Source organism: Acartia tonsa, chromosome 12 (assembly GCF_053477335.1).
Source record: "Acartia tonsa isolate MP-2025a chromosome 12, ASM5347733v1, whole genome shotgun sequence".
NCBI classification, from domain to species: Eukaryota; Metazoa; Arthropoda; class Copepoda; order Calanoida; family Acartiidae; genus Acartia; species Acartia tonsa.
The window spans coordinates 12071995-12087180 of NC_137271.1; the positions used below are offsets into that span (position 1 = coordinate 12071995).

General features: G+C 35.8%; 1 protein-coding gene across 1 annotated transcript; it reads right to left on the bottom strand.

Annotated features, from left to right (window-relative positions):
* Nucleotides 1-4550: 4550 nt before the first annotated feature.
* LOC145334528 (perlucin-like protein) lies at nt 4551-13549 on the bottom strand. The gene is made up of 8 exons (XM_080179988.1): nt 13325-13549; nt 12679-12774; nt 11880-11969; nt 11300-11352; nt 10669-10770; nt 5362-5431; nt 5049-5107; nt 4551-4658 (listed from the first exon to the last, which is right to left on the bottom strand). The coding sequence occupies exons 1-8, from the start codon at nt 13376-13378 to the stop codon at nt 4607-4609; spliced, it is 576 nt and encodes a 191-aa protein (XP_080036114.1). The 5' UTR covers nt 13379-13549; the 3' UTR covers nt 4551-4606.
* Nucleotides 13550-15186: the final 1637 nt, after the last annotated feature.

The window sequence follows — 15186 nt, forward strand, 5'->3', positions numbered from 1 at the left end:
CGAGGCCTGGCCGTGGCCAACCCACGCCTAGAAGCCAACCAGGAGCTGACAATGCTGATCACCAATCACAGTCAGACCGAGCAACGAGTGTCCCGAGGAGCCTGTGTAGCCCGAGCTGTCCTCCATCGAGCTGTGCCCCAAGAACTGCCTGTCCGGCGCATGAGCCGGCTGTCGTATCCCCAGGTTCAAGGCCTGGTGTCTCAAGAGCCACGCAACCCTTGAAGGGGAGGTTGTGGTAATACGACACCCATACGGACAGGCCCAATACAGAGTTGCTTCGCTGTGACTTGTGATAACAAACCCACCGCACTAATCCTATTATATCACTATCCATCTCATGACCGCTGCTAACCCCGCACCCGGCGGTCAAACTAAGCCTGCCTAAATGTGGGGAGGGGACTTGAACATGCAATTATCACGAGTCCATCATGCACTTATATAATCGGGAGGCACTGCCTCCCCTTTTACCACCGCTGCCCCCACAGCCTGTCTACCGTCGGGCGCTAAGCCCTAGCGCCCCACACCCCCTTCAAACCTAACTATTGTCATATTTTTGTTGTATATATATAGTAAACATAACTTGTAAATATTATTCAGTTTTAAATATATAATTCTGTATGATTGAATCCTGCTTGTTTGTTTGGTAGAATACTTAAAGGCTAGGGCCCGTTGAATCCGAACTCGTTACCCCGTGGGCCGAGTACGCTCGGCTTACCAGATATATATGAACCCATATTTTTTTACTTGTGAAATGATAAAATTGAGTTCAAAGTTTTTATTCTCGTGGGTTTAAAAAAATCGATTTTTTCAATAATTACCTGACAGAATTGAAAAAGTAAGGTGTCAAATTAAAGATCTTACTATTTTTGTTCATAATGGCCATTTTCTTTCTTTTTTTTGTTGCATTTTAGTACCTTAAAATCGACTTAATTTTTTTTTTTTAAACTTAAATTACTTAAAAAATAAGAGGTCTACAAAAAAAACCGATTGCATATCTGAATTCTATGAAAAATTTTACATCTACTACTTACTAAAAGGACCGGCTAGCTATAAAAAAAAAGTTGATACAACTTCTTTGAAAAATTAAAACTTTGAATGTATAATGTATAAATCGTTAATACATTCAAATTTTGATTTTTTTTTGAAGTTTGAAGGTTTTTTAGCTAGTTGCAAATATTGAGATAGGATTGGGAAACACCTAGGAAAATGTGTTCACATTCGGAAACTAATTTCAGTTCATCCTGATCTTGTATATATTTAAATATTTCTATACGTGATAAAGAGTAGCTCATACTATCATGGAGGTCCTTGCTTCCAACCATTCCAACAACATACCTTTACTCTAAGGAGAATAAATAAAGATTAATAAAATATACAATTTAGCTTTTGACATTTACGATGTAGCTTCTGACATGTCCTGGGAAGATTTTAAATAATTTGGGGAGAGTTTTATCTTAAGCATGATTTTTAATTTTAAATTAACTTTTTTTTTTAAAAACTCAGAACTATATTTCCAATCTTGTTTTGATTTTTTCTCTATCATAACTGATGTATTATTTCCTAAATAGTCAAATATGTTTCCTTTTATGCTAAAAAAATTCTTTTATAGGGCAATGCATAATGAAAAAATATATTTATCCAGGGACAAGGGAGTAGGATTCTAACACAAGTTCAAAGTGAAAATTTCTCATAAGGAAAAAAATTCTCCACAACCCACTTCCTTCCCTCCCCCCCCCCCCTTTTTACCCACTTCCCTTTAGTACCCAGTAAAAACCAAGTTTTACGCCAATATTATGCCACTGGAATCTCCAAATTTTCAGCAATTTCAAAGAGAATTAATATGTTGAATCACAGGCCTGATTGTATCAAAACCTGTATAGTTTCTTAATCATACATTTAGTAAAATACTGTGTGAGCCTTAGATTAATGAAAGATTTTTTATTACAGATTAATTTCTAGTCATCAATAAAAAGTTATCAATGAAATAATGTTTGCTTTTCAAGTGCAGCTACTCTATAACTAAGCTTTTTTGTCCCTCTGCCACAGTTTTCATCATTGAATTTGAAAACTTATACCGCGCCGTTTTAAAGATTTTACTAGACACATAATTATCAAACTACCTAAGTTTATAAGGCATTCATTCTGAAGTTTTTATAATATTGTTTATAATTAGATTAGTGGGAAGTTAATCTCTCTAACTTAGTGAATAAGTTCTAATCTCATCTGAAGATTTTTTAGTAGCGGAGCTACTCTATAAGTGTAAGTGTTTTTCTAATGATGTCAGTAATGATGGTTTTGTCGGATTTTTATTACTAACTCCTCACAAATAAACAATTGTAAAACAAGGATGATAACATCCATAAAAGTGAAGCACTGAAACGGTAGGACAAACGGACATTAACACTTGTATAGTGTCAGAACTGAGAATATTCATAATATAAATGTATAAGAGTCAAAGCAAAATTGTAAGTAAATTTGTAGAAAAACTGCATGATACAGAATATTATTTATGGACATACTTACATTTTTAGGACTTAATTATAGAGTTGCTTCGCTTAAATATTGTACTTTGTTGTCCCAGGAATCAGTATACTAAAAATCAGACCAATCGGATAATTACGGTCACATACAAATTTGTTGTTATAAATTTAAAAAAAATCAACATGTTTAAAATGGACGTACGGACATTCTGGTAATGATTATAGAGTTGCTACGCTTTCTAAGTCGTACTTAACTACTACAGGAATCACCATGCAAAGTTTGAAATCAATAGGACAATTCTAACATGCCTAAATTAACGAAAAAAAGCTATCCGTTACGGACGTTCGGACGGACGGACGTATGACCCTAATTATAGAAAAGCTTCTCTTTTAAAAAGCTTTTCTTTTAATAATTATAGAAAAGCTTCGCTTTTAAAAATTCGCGGGATTATTTTAACAACGATACATTGATTTAGAATGCCTATAAATTGGATCCATAGAAAGGGGTAATTTATCTTAAGGAATGTATTTATTTATGGACCGTTGTCTTATCCCTTAAGATCCCAGTTCAGACTAAAAAACACACGATAAATTCACTGAGTGATAAAGTCTTTAATTTATTGAAATAATAGCGGCTAAGCCCCTAGAGGCCTCTAGTGGCATTTAAATGTTTTTTTTTTTATTTTAAATATCTATTTTGAGAAATAATTTGTCTATGGTCAATCAGCTGTTAAATTCATGTCTCTACGCAGCGCCACTACGCTACGTAGAGACATTTATACGCTAGCGACACTATGCGGCAGGAATATTTTAATTTTTTTTCGATTTTATTGTGATTTCTCTTGGGAGGGTGGTGGTACCCTCCCCAAAAATAGTTATAAACTTTCCCAGGACCTATGAGAATCTACCCTGTTAAGGAGAACCCGATCGGTTCAGCGGTTAACAAGATCCTTCGGTACAGACACACAGATACACAGACACACAAACAAACATCCTGTTACTTTAGTATCCGCTTTTACACTATTCCCCAAAGTTTTAAAATAACTTTTCTCATTTGTAGGCTTAACAAATTTTGGGACTTTTATTTCATTTTTATTGGTTGGTTAATTAACCCTTACAGATCGGGGGGGGGGGGGGTCATTTTTTCAATGTCATTTTTTTGTGGGTAAGATAGAGAGTTGTGACTTCATGACTTTTTAAGTTTATTAATTATACATCGGCAAGAGTTGATTTTATTAGGACATCTGGTCTGTGTCGGTCGTGGTGTCCGGTCAAAGTCGGTTGGGAGCACCAAAATTTTAAAAAAATTCTAAATAAATCTTAATTTCTACATTATGACTTTGTATATAAGGTAGAAACCTAAAAATTTTTGGTGAATACTGAGATATCAATGACCTTATGAGAAAAGTGGTGTTATGACCGTTTGACCGAACCCTGACCGACTTTATGACCGATTTTTGTCCGGCTTTTACTACAGACATATATCATGAATATTGTGGCTTCTATAGAGACCTATAAATTTTTTTCGTAAATCCTTGAGCAATAATAAACAGATAAAAATATTAATTGGCGCCGCCAACCGCCGTTTTACCGCCGTAACCGCCGAAAATGGCGGTTTCCGTTATTTGCCGTTTTTTGGCGATGATCAGAAAAAGTAATTTTTTTGTCATGAAAAATAAAAGTTCGTCCTAAAATTTGGTCATCCTAGCTGCAAAATTGGCCGCTCTACAGCTGTTTTATAATTTATTGGCTGGCCGCTAAAAATCGGCTAAGGAGCGGCCTGACCGCTACGACTAGAAAAAGTAATTTTTTCTAAAAATACACATGAACATGAAGGGGGGGGGGTCAATATCACCCCCCCCCCCCCGATCTAATAAGGTGGGAATAGGGGCCCGATCTGTAAGGGTTAAGTTAAGTGTCCAAACATTTTAACCTCTAATTGTAATCTACAAAATGGGTAATTTTGTGTATCACCATTAGGGATGTACATCAATTTTCGTATAAGTAGTGCAAGCTACTCTCTAACTAGTTAAATCTATAGGTACTATTTTCGGCTTTGAAATATACAAATTTTATTATAGCATGATTTTTATTATATAAATTGAAATAACTAATTTAAACAAAAATTATTCCAAATCATCATCTAGAAATGAGGAAGGTTCTGCTTCACAAATGAATCTGAAAAATATACATGATATGTTATTTATTCAAGTTATAAAAGTTTACTGCTAAAATCCTTACCTAAAAGTAACATGATATCTATGATCTCGCTAACCGCTGAAAGGATAAGTTTCTTCTTTATAGTGAAGCTTGGTCCAGGGAAGGTTTATATCTATTTGAGGGGGAGAAGGGTACCCCCCCCCTCAACTAAATGACTGCAAGAAAAAATGACCCAAAATTGTCTAAAAGGCCAAAAATATTAAACTTTCTATTTAAAAATTAGAATTTAAAGTGGAAGGTGGAAAGTCAACGGGCCCAAGGCCTGGGCCAACAAAAAAGGGGATAAGTATTTTAAGTATAAACAGCGAAAATTAATCAGATTCGTAGCCATGCCACAAAATGTCTTACCTAGCAACATTATCACAACTCCAGTCGTTCCAATGATAAGTTCCATAGCCAAAAATGTCCTAAAAAATATTTATTAACGAAACGAAACAAGTTTTACCCCCTGTTTTTCCCGACAAAAAAATATTCTTTTTGCAGCCCCTAAGTGAAAAATGCAAAAAAAAACATTTTTAATACTAATAAACCTAACTGCTAATTATTATAAAGAAAGAAAAGAGAAATGTTATGCATTTTATTAGTGCTGAGTGTTTCTTGGCTATCAGAAGGGTTCAGTATATATCAATATATGTGCAAAAATATTTATGTATTTCCTTACTTGGTCTTTTAGATATGTCAAACAGTTTTGAGAATGCCAGTCATTGGGTTCTCCATCATACCAATCAAACCTAAATAATGATAAATTAATCATAGAGTTTAATAGTTATTCATCGCATCGTATTATAGACAAATTTCGTTTTTCGGCCAGGTACCATAATTATTATCATCATAGTGTCCTATCCCTGTAGCCCTGCTTACCATTCAACAGAGGTGTGGGTATGGTTCCATGTCTAGTTACCATAATTATTATCATCATAGTGTCCTATCTCTGTATCCCTGCTTACCATTCAACAGAGGTGTGGGTATGGTCCCATGTCTAGTTACCATAATTATTATCATCATAGTGTCCTATCTCTGTATCCCTGCTTACCATTCAACAGAGGTGTGGGTATGGTCCCATGTCCAGTTACCATAATTATTATCATCATAGTGTCCTATCCCTGTAGCCCTGCTTAACATTCAACAGAGGTGTGGGTATGGTCCCATGTCTAGTTACCATAATTATTATCATCATAGTGTCCTATCTCTGTATCCCTGCTTACCATTCAACAGAGGTGTGGGTATGGTCCCATGTCTAGTTACCATAATTATTATCATCATAGTGTCCTATCTCTGTATCCCTGCTTATTATTCAACAGAGGTGTGGGTATGGTCCCATGTCTAGTTACCATAATTATTATCATCATAGTGTCCTATCTCTGTATCCCTGCTTATTATTCAACAGAGGTGTGGGTATGGTCCCATGTCTAGTTACCATAATTATTATCATCATAGTGTCCTATCCCTGTATCCCTGCTTACCATTCAACAGAGGTGTGGGTATGGTCCTATGTCTAGTTACCATAATTATTATCATCATAGTGTCCTATCCCTGTATCCCTGCTTACCATTCAACAGAGGTGTGGGTATGGTCCTATGTCTAGTTACCATAATTATTATCATCATAGTGTCCTATCTCTGTAGCCCTGCTTAACATTCAACAGAGGTGTGGGTATGATCCCATGTCTAGTTACCATAATTATTATCATCATAGTGTCCTATCTCTGTATCCCTGCTTACCATTCAACATAGGTGTGGGTATGGTCCCATGTCTAGTTACCATAATTATTATCATCATAGTGTCCTATCCCTGTAGCCCTGCTTACCATTCAACAGAGGTGTGGGTATGGTCCCATGTCTAGTTTCCATAATTATTATCATCATGGTGTCCTATCCCTGCTTACCATTCAACAGAGGTGTGGGTATGATCCCATGTCTAGTTACCATAATTATTATCATCATAGTGTCCTATCTCTGTATCCCTGGTTATTATTCAACAGAGGTGTGGGTATGGTCCCATGTCTAGTTACCATAATTATTATCATCATAGTGTCCTATCCCTGTAGCCCTGCTTACCATTCAACAGAGGTGTGTGTATAGTCCCATGTCTAGTTACCATAATTATTATCATCATAGTGTCCTATCCCTGTAGCCCTGCTTACCATTCAACAGAGGTGTGGGTATGGTCCCATGTCTAGTTACCATAATTATTATCATCATAGTGTCCTATCTCTGTATCCCTGCTTATTATTCAACAGAGGTGTGGGTATGGTCCCATGTCTAGTTACCATAATTATTATCATCATAGTGTCCTATCCCTGTATCCCTGCTTACCATTCAACAGAGGTGTGGGTATGGTCCCATGTCTAGTTACCATAATTATTATCATCATAGTGTCCTATCTCTGTAGCCCTGCTTATTATTCAACAGAGGTGTGGGTATGGTCCCATGTCTAGTTATCATAATTATTATCATCATAGTGTCCTATCTCTGTATCCCTGCTTACCATTCAACAGAGGTGTGGGTATGGTCCCATGTCTAGTTACCATAATTATTATCATCATAGTGTCCTATCTCTGTATCCCTGCTTACCATTCAACATAGGTGTGGGTATGGTCCCATGTCTAGTTACCATAATTATTATCATCATAGTGTCCTATCCCTGTAGCCCTGCTTACCATTCAACAGAGGTGTGTGTATAGTCCCATGTCTAGTTACCATAATTATTATCATCATAGTGTCCTATCCCTGTAGCCCTGCTTACCATTCAACAGAGGTGTGGGTATGGTCCCATGTCTAGTTACCATAATTATTATCATCATAGTGTCCTATCTCTGTATCCCTGCTTATTATTCAACAGAGGTGTGGGTATGGTCCCATGTCTAGTTACCATAATTATTATCATCATAGTGTCCTATCCCTGTATCCCTGCTTACCATTCAACAGAGGTGTGGGTATGGTCCTATGTCTAGTTACCATAATTATTATCATCATAGTGTCCTATCTCTGTAGCCCTGCTTAACATTCAACAGAGGTGTGGGTATGGTCCCATGTCTAGTTACCATAATTATTATCATCATAGTGTCCTATCTCTGTACCCCTGCTTAACATTCAACAGAGGTGTGGGTATGGTCCCATGTCTTACCATAATTATTATCATCATAGTGTCCTATCTCTGTATCCATACTTACCATTCAACAGAGGTGTGGGTATGGTCCCATGTCTAGATACCATAATTATTATCATCATAGTGTCCTATCTCTGTAGCCCTGCTTATTATTCAACAGAGGTGTGGGTATGGTCCCATGTCTTACCATAATTATTATCATCATAGTGTCCTATCTCTGTATCCCTGCTTACCATTCAACAGAGGTGTGGGTATGATCCCATGTCTAGTTACCATAATTATTATCATCATAGTGTCCTATCTCTGTAGCCCTGCTTAACATTCAACAGAGGTGTGGGTATGGTCCCATGTCTAGTTACCATAATTATTATCATCATAGTGTCCTATCCCTGTAGCCCTGCTTACCATTCAACAGAGGTGTGGGTATGGTCCCATGTCTAGTTACCATAATTATTATCATCATAGTGTCCTATCTCTGTATCCCTGCTTATTATTCAACAGAGGTGTGGGTATGGTCCCATGTCTAGTTACCATAATTATTATCATCATAGTGTCCTATCCCTGTATCCCTGCTTACCATTCAACAGAGGTGTGGGTATGGTCCTATGTCTAGTTACCATAATTATTATCATCATAGTGTCCTATCTCTGTAGCCCTGCTTAACATTCAACAGAGGTGTGGGTATGGTCCCATGTCTAGTTACCATAATTATTATCATCATAGTGTCCTATCTCTGTACCCCTGCTTAACATTCAACAGAGGTGTGGGTATGGTCCCATGTCCAGTTACCATAATTATTATCATCATAGTGTCCTATCTCTGTATCCCTGCTTACCATTCAACAGAGGTGTGGGTATGGTCCCATGTCTAGTTACCATAATTATTATCATCATAGTGTCCTATCTCTGTATCCCTGCTTACCATTCAACATAGGTGTGGGTATGGTCCCATGTCTAGTTACCATAATTATTATCATCATAGTGTCCTATCCCTGTAGCCCTGCTTACCATTCAACAGAGGTGTGTGTATAGTCCCATGTCTAGTTACCATAATTATTATCATCATAGTGTCCTATCCCTGTAGCCCTGCTTACCATTCAACAGAGGTGTGGGTATGGTCCCATGTCTAGTTACCATAATTATTATCATCATAGTGTCCTATCTCTGTATCCCTGCTTATTATTCAACATAGGTGTGGGTATGGTCCCATGTCTAGTTACCATAATTATTATCATCATAGTGTCCTATCCCTGTAGCCCTGCTTACCATTCAACAGAGGTGTGTGTATAGTCCCATGTCTAGTTACCATAATTATTATCATCATAGTGTCCTATCTCTGTATCCCTGCTTATTATTCAACAGAGGTGTGGGTATGGTCCCATGTCTAGTTACCATAATTATTATCATCATAGTGTCCTATCTCTGTATCCCTGCTTATTATTCAACAGAGGTGTGGGTATGGTCCCATGTCCAGTTACCATAATTATTATCATCATAGTGTCCTATCTCTGTAGCCCTGCTTACCATTCAACAGAGGTGTGGGTATGGTCCCATGTCTAGTTACCATAATTATTATCACCATAGTATCCTATCCCTGTATCCCTGCTTACCATTCAACAGAGGTGTGGGTATGGTCCCATGTCCAGTTACCATAATTATTATCATCATAGTGTCCTATCTCTGTATCCCTGCTTACCATTCAACATAGGTGTGGGTATGGTCCCATGTCTAGTTACCATAATTATTATCATCATAGTGTCCTATCCCTGTAGCCCTGCTTACCATTCAACAGAGGTGTGGGTATGGTCCCATGTCTAGTTTCCATAATTATTATCATCATGGTGTCCTATCCCTGCTTACCATTCAACAGAGGTGTGGGTATGGTCCCATGTCTAGTTACCATAATTATTATCATCATAGTGTCCTATCCCTGCTTACTATTCAACAGAGGTGTGGGTATGGTCCCATGTCTTACCATAATTATTATCATCATAGTGTCCTATCTCTGTATCCCTGCTTACCATTCAACAGAGGTGTGGGTATGGTCCCATGTCTAGTTACCATAATTATTATCATCATAGTGTCCTATCCCTGTAGCCCTGCTTACCATTCAACAGAGGTGTGGGTATGGTCCCATACCTAGTTACCATAATTATTATCATCATAGTGTCCTATCTCTGTAGCCCTGCTTAACATTCAACAGAGGTGTGGGTATGGTCCCATGTCTAGTTACCATAATTATTATCATCATAGTGTCCTATCCCTGCTTACTATTCAACAGAGGTGTGGGTATGGTCCCATGTCTTACCATAATTATTATCATCATAGTGTCCTATCTCTGTATCCCTGCTTACCATTCAACAGAGGTGTGGGTATGGTCCCATGTTTAGTTACCATAATTATTATCATCATAGTGTCCTATCTCTGTAGCCCTGCTTATTATTCAACAGAGGTGTGGGTATGGTCCCATGTCTTACCATAATTATTATCATCATAGTGTCCTATCTCTGTATCCATACTTACCATTCAACAGAGGTGTGGGTATGGTCCCATGTCTAGATACCATAATTATTATCATCATAGTGTCCTATCTCTGTAGCCCTGCTTATTATTCAACAGAGGTGTGGGTATGGTCCCATGTCTTACCATAATTATTATCATCATAGTGTCCTATCTCTGTATCCATACTTACCATTCAACAGAGGTGTGGGTATGGTCCCATGTTTAGTTACCATAATTATTATCATCATAGTGTCCTATCTCTGTAGCCCTGCTTATTATTCAACAGAGGTGTGGGTATGGTCCCATGTCTTACCATAATTATTATCATCATAGTGTCCTATCTCTGTATCCATACTTACCATTCAACAGAGGTGTGTGTATGGTCCCAAGTCCAGTTACCCCAATGATGATCATCATGGTGTCCTCTGACTGTAGCTCCAATCCACCACTGGTCATCATATCTGCAATAGTTTGGGGTTAATTTGGAAGAAACAAGGATGACAACATCCATGAAAGCAAAGCTCTGAAACGGTTGGACAAATGACATAACACTTGTAGGGTGTCAGAGCTGAATAAAAAGAATGTATAATTTCAAAACAAACTTTTAAGTAAATTTGTTGAAAAACTGCTTAAATACTGGATAATGTATACGAAAATATTTACATTTTTAGGACTTTATTATAAAGATGTTTCGCCTATAACATTGCACTTTGTTGATCTAGGAATCTGTATTCCAAAATAAGATCAATCGAATAATTATATAAAAAAAATTTGCTGAAAAAAAAGTAAAAATCAACATGTTTAAATGGTCGTACAGACATTCTGGTAACGATTATAGAGCTGATATGCTTTCTAAATCGTAACTAACTACTACAGGAATCACCTTGCAAAATACACATCACAAATATCAATTAATATGATTTTTAAAATGCTAGAGATACTTTTTTTTAAAAATTGAATGCTTGTATCTATTGTAATTAAAGATCTTACTTGGGTCCAGGAATTCCCCAGTCACCCTTACCAACAGCGTCCATAATCATTTCCTGAAATCAAAGAAAGTCAAAATGATATTTTGTACTTAATATTCATCCATAAACAATTCTTTAAAGGGCCTATCGCGAATTTTCTAAATAAGATAATGGGGGCTCTATTCTGCCGTGTCCTAACCTAAAAACTACCCCCATCCATCTCCTTTATTTTTAATTTTATTTTAAATTAAGAAAAACATTTCTTTCTCTTTTGATCAAATTCACAAAAAAATTTAAAAATTTTATCATGAAGAAACTAAAAATATTTAGATGGCTTCAACTTTTAAATGTATTTATTTCTTTTAAAACTTAAAAAGACTGATTTTCTCTCTCTTACTTTTTAAGGATTTTGAGTTAGGTAAAAAATAAAAATTTGCATTAAAAGTTTATGGGAGTAAATATTCTAGCGAAATGAATAACAATCATTCTAAAGCTGTTTTTGAAATACAACAATTACGTTTTTGACCTCTATATGGCTTTTGACAGATATACTCTTTAGAAGCATTTTGTTAAAACAAATAGTTAGCTTATAGTACACGTACCTTAATGACACCATTTTTATTACCACCATGTCCTTCGTCCATGTCGACCAACCAACCTCCATGGCCAGCACATACAAGCTCTGCATCATGCTAGAGAAATGAAAAATATTTAAATCAATGATTAGTATTTTTTGTGTTATATTTAAGGGGCGAATGACATCTTTACATTTAAACTTAACTTTTAATAGTCCTAAGATTTGAATTGTACAATTTTCTTTAGATCCAAATTCATGTATTGAATGTAGATAAGTAAATCAAATAGTTGATATAACAATTACTTTTAAAGGGTGTTAGTAACACCCCCATTCACACCCCCTTCGCAAGATGACCAATTCTAAGACTCTATAAACTTGTGACCCAGACGGAGATTTCTTACAAATTTTCAATTATTTCTGAGATGTTACTGAACAAGCATACATTAACCAACAATAATATTCACCACATATTCATATGAGTATTATTTTTTTTACAAAATTTGTGACCTGCCTTATTTTTAATTTTATTCCCCTTTGGGTAACGCAAACCCTCCTGAGCTCGCATAACCTATCCAAACGTTTCAAACGGCAAATTAATGAAGGTTTAAGTGAAGTTACCTTTGTTAATCTTTCTGAATATTTTTTTAATATAAAACAAAGTTTCTTTTATTTGAGTTAATACTGGAATAAAACTGTTTTTTACTATTTACAAAACTACTTTTATCACTGTTTCTATCCTATCTCTAACCCTGTGGGGTAGTGGCACTGTAGGTCTTGCCTCAAGTAACCTAAGGTACGTGTCAAGTTAATGTTTGTTTTCTTACCTTTGTTAATCTTTCATTAAGGCCTCCAAGGAGTATACATTCAATTGTGTGTCCAGCTTCACTTACCAGCCATCCATCTGGGCAATAGTGGGTATCCTAGATATAATAGATTTAGATATTTAGGGGCACTTTCATTTACAAAAGAAGAATAATTTTTTGTATTTTTTTTTTTTTGGGGGGGGGGGAGGGGATTGTGTTTTTTTAGGAGGCGGGGGGGGGGGAGGTCGGGTTGGTTATTTTTTTAATGAGAATAATGAGATCCTTAGGTTAAACAGACAGACATCCTGCAACTTTTATATACAGATATGTCTAATTATAATATGCAATAACATATATTTTTTTTACTCCGAAAAGGTAAAGTCATTTCTCGTATTCATTTGAATCCGATGGATAGGAATCGGTTCTAATCCATACGAAAAAACTATGTACAATCATTAGTCCGTGCCCTCAGCACCTCGGAGCTAAAAAAACTGGTTTTAATCTTATAATTGTACATTCTATATCCGCGGAAAGTTGTTTATAATACGATGAAAGAAATAACTATTACTTACTAGAATATTATGCTATTAATTGAATGTACAGTCAAAATATAACAAAATGGTATCTGCGATGCTTAAAATGATTCAATATGAACTAACAAGCATACCTGTGTGTAAGCAAGAGTAGCCAGTAGAAGGCTGAGAAATAGTTTTAACTGCATAGCGACCTAGTAGTATTAAGTCCCAAACAGAGATTAAATATTAAATGCCTAGTTTCTTGATTTTATAAGTTTTTGTTATCTTGAACGGAGTTTCCAAAAGCGCAGGATTTGCAAACGAAAAAAGTTAAGTCACAAAAACAAAGACATTTATGTTCGTAATCAGTGTAGTTATGAAAAAGACAAATTTAAAAATAGTATTTTAATGTAGAACTAAAGATTTTGAACTTAAACAGAAAAGTTGGGGACATCTGACAGTACATTATACAGGTCCCAAAAGAAATAAACAAATTATCTGATTCGTTGGCCTAAAAACTATATTTTTGTATTAAATCTTGATTGGGATGAACAAACTAGCATTGTCCTGACTTTTTTACCAATAAATTTATTAAATCATTATTTAATTTAATTATTTAAATCTATGAGTTTTATTGTTCATGAATGGCTTGAAAGTTAATTATCCATCGACCAAATTATTGTATATCTAACCCCAAATTTCAGAAATAAATGACATTTTTATTTACGAGCATCTGTAGGGGAAATGTAGCTCAGTGGTAACGCACTTAGTTACAGTGGCGAGGGTTCGAGTCAAGTCCCCATGTGGCAACTCGAATTTCTCAGTTGACTACATTCACACAACTTCCTCTGGTTGTGTAAAAAGAGAAATTATTGAGTGGTTTGGATACTTAATATATGTACAACCCTTATCCCAAGCTCCTCTGCGGAGACCGTTATTCATCACGGTGACTTATTTTGGAAAACCTGCTATACTCGGCGAGGGTGGGATAATAAAGAGTAGCTCTCTTGATACAGCTGGCCAAGGCATAATGTACATGAACATGGAGCTTTATAGCCCTAGAGGCTATAAAAAAAATGTCTCGTCATTCTCCATGACTTCTTAGATCCAAAAACTAAGAAACAATGGCTACACACACACACACAGAGCATCTGTACTCTTAACTTGTCCAGTAACAACACTGTTACATAAGTTTTTATCTTACTTTTTCACCTGTTTGCATTGAAGATAGGGACGTGTATTCTTATAAATAAGTTAATTGTAGATATACAATTCTTAAATGTACTGGAATGATATTTTCAGAATAATATTAAAGCATTTTTAAAAACAGTCTACAGAATAAGTTTTTGCAACAATTTTACAGCATTAGCTTAATGGTTAACCGTCGAATCGTATTATAGACAGCTTTCCGCGGATAATAAAATGAAAAATCAGATTAAAACCAGTTTTGTTAGGCCGAAGGCTCAGACTGGCAAAACTTGTACCTAATTTTAAAATTTTTATTTTAATAAGCGTGGAAAATTGTCTGGAACATAAACTCAGATCAACCCTCACACTTGAACTTAATTAGAGTATAGTTATGGTTTGCTATTTAGAACATTTTCAATTAAATTACTGGCTGACCTATTTTATCTTGTATTTTTTTGAGAAAACATGTTATTAATAGTCCTGTGTTTGCCTGTCAAGCGATTTTTCCTTATAGTTGTATAATATTTGATAAATTTATTTTTAAAAATTCATACATATTATTTTTGCCTACTTATGACTGAATTTCACTAACGTTAAATCGATAATATGTCAGTTCTAACCCGTAATACTTATTGACGTACATACAGACGACAGAAACGACTTGGTTTTTTCTTCATTTGAGGTTTGCATGTAGTAGATAGGTATACCTAATTCTCATGTTGTTATGGTTCAAAATTAAAGATGATTAAAGTCCCTCAACAGAATATGACGTCATACGATAAAATAACCAGTGTGGGGCCAGCATACATTTTACCATTGGTCAATT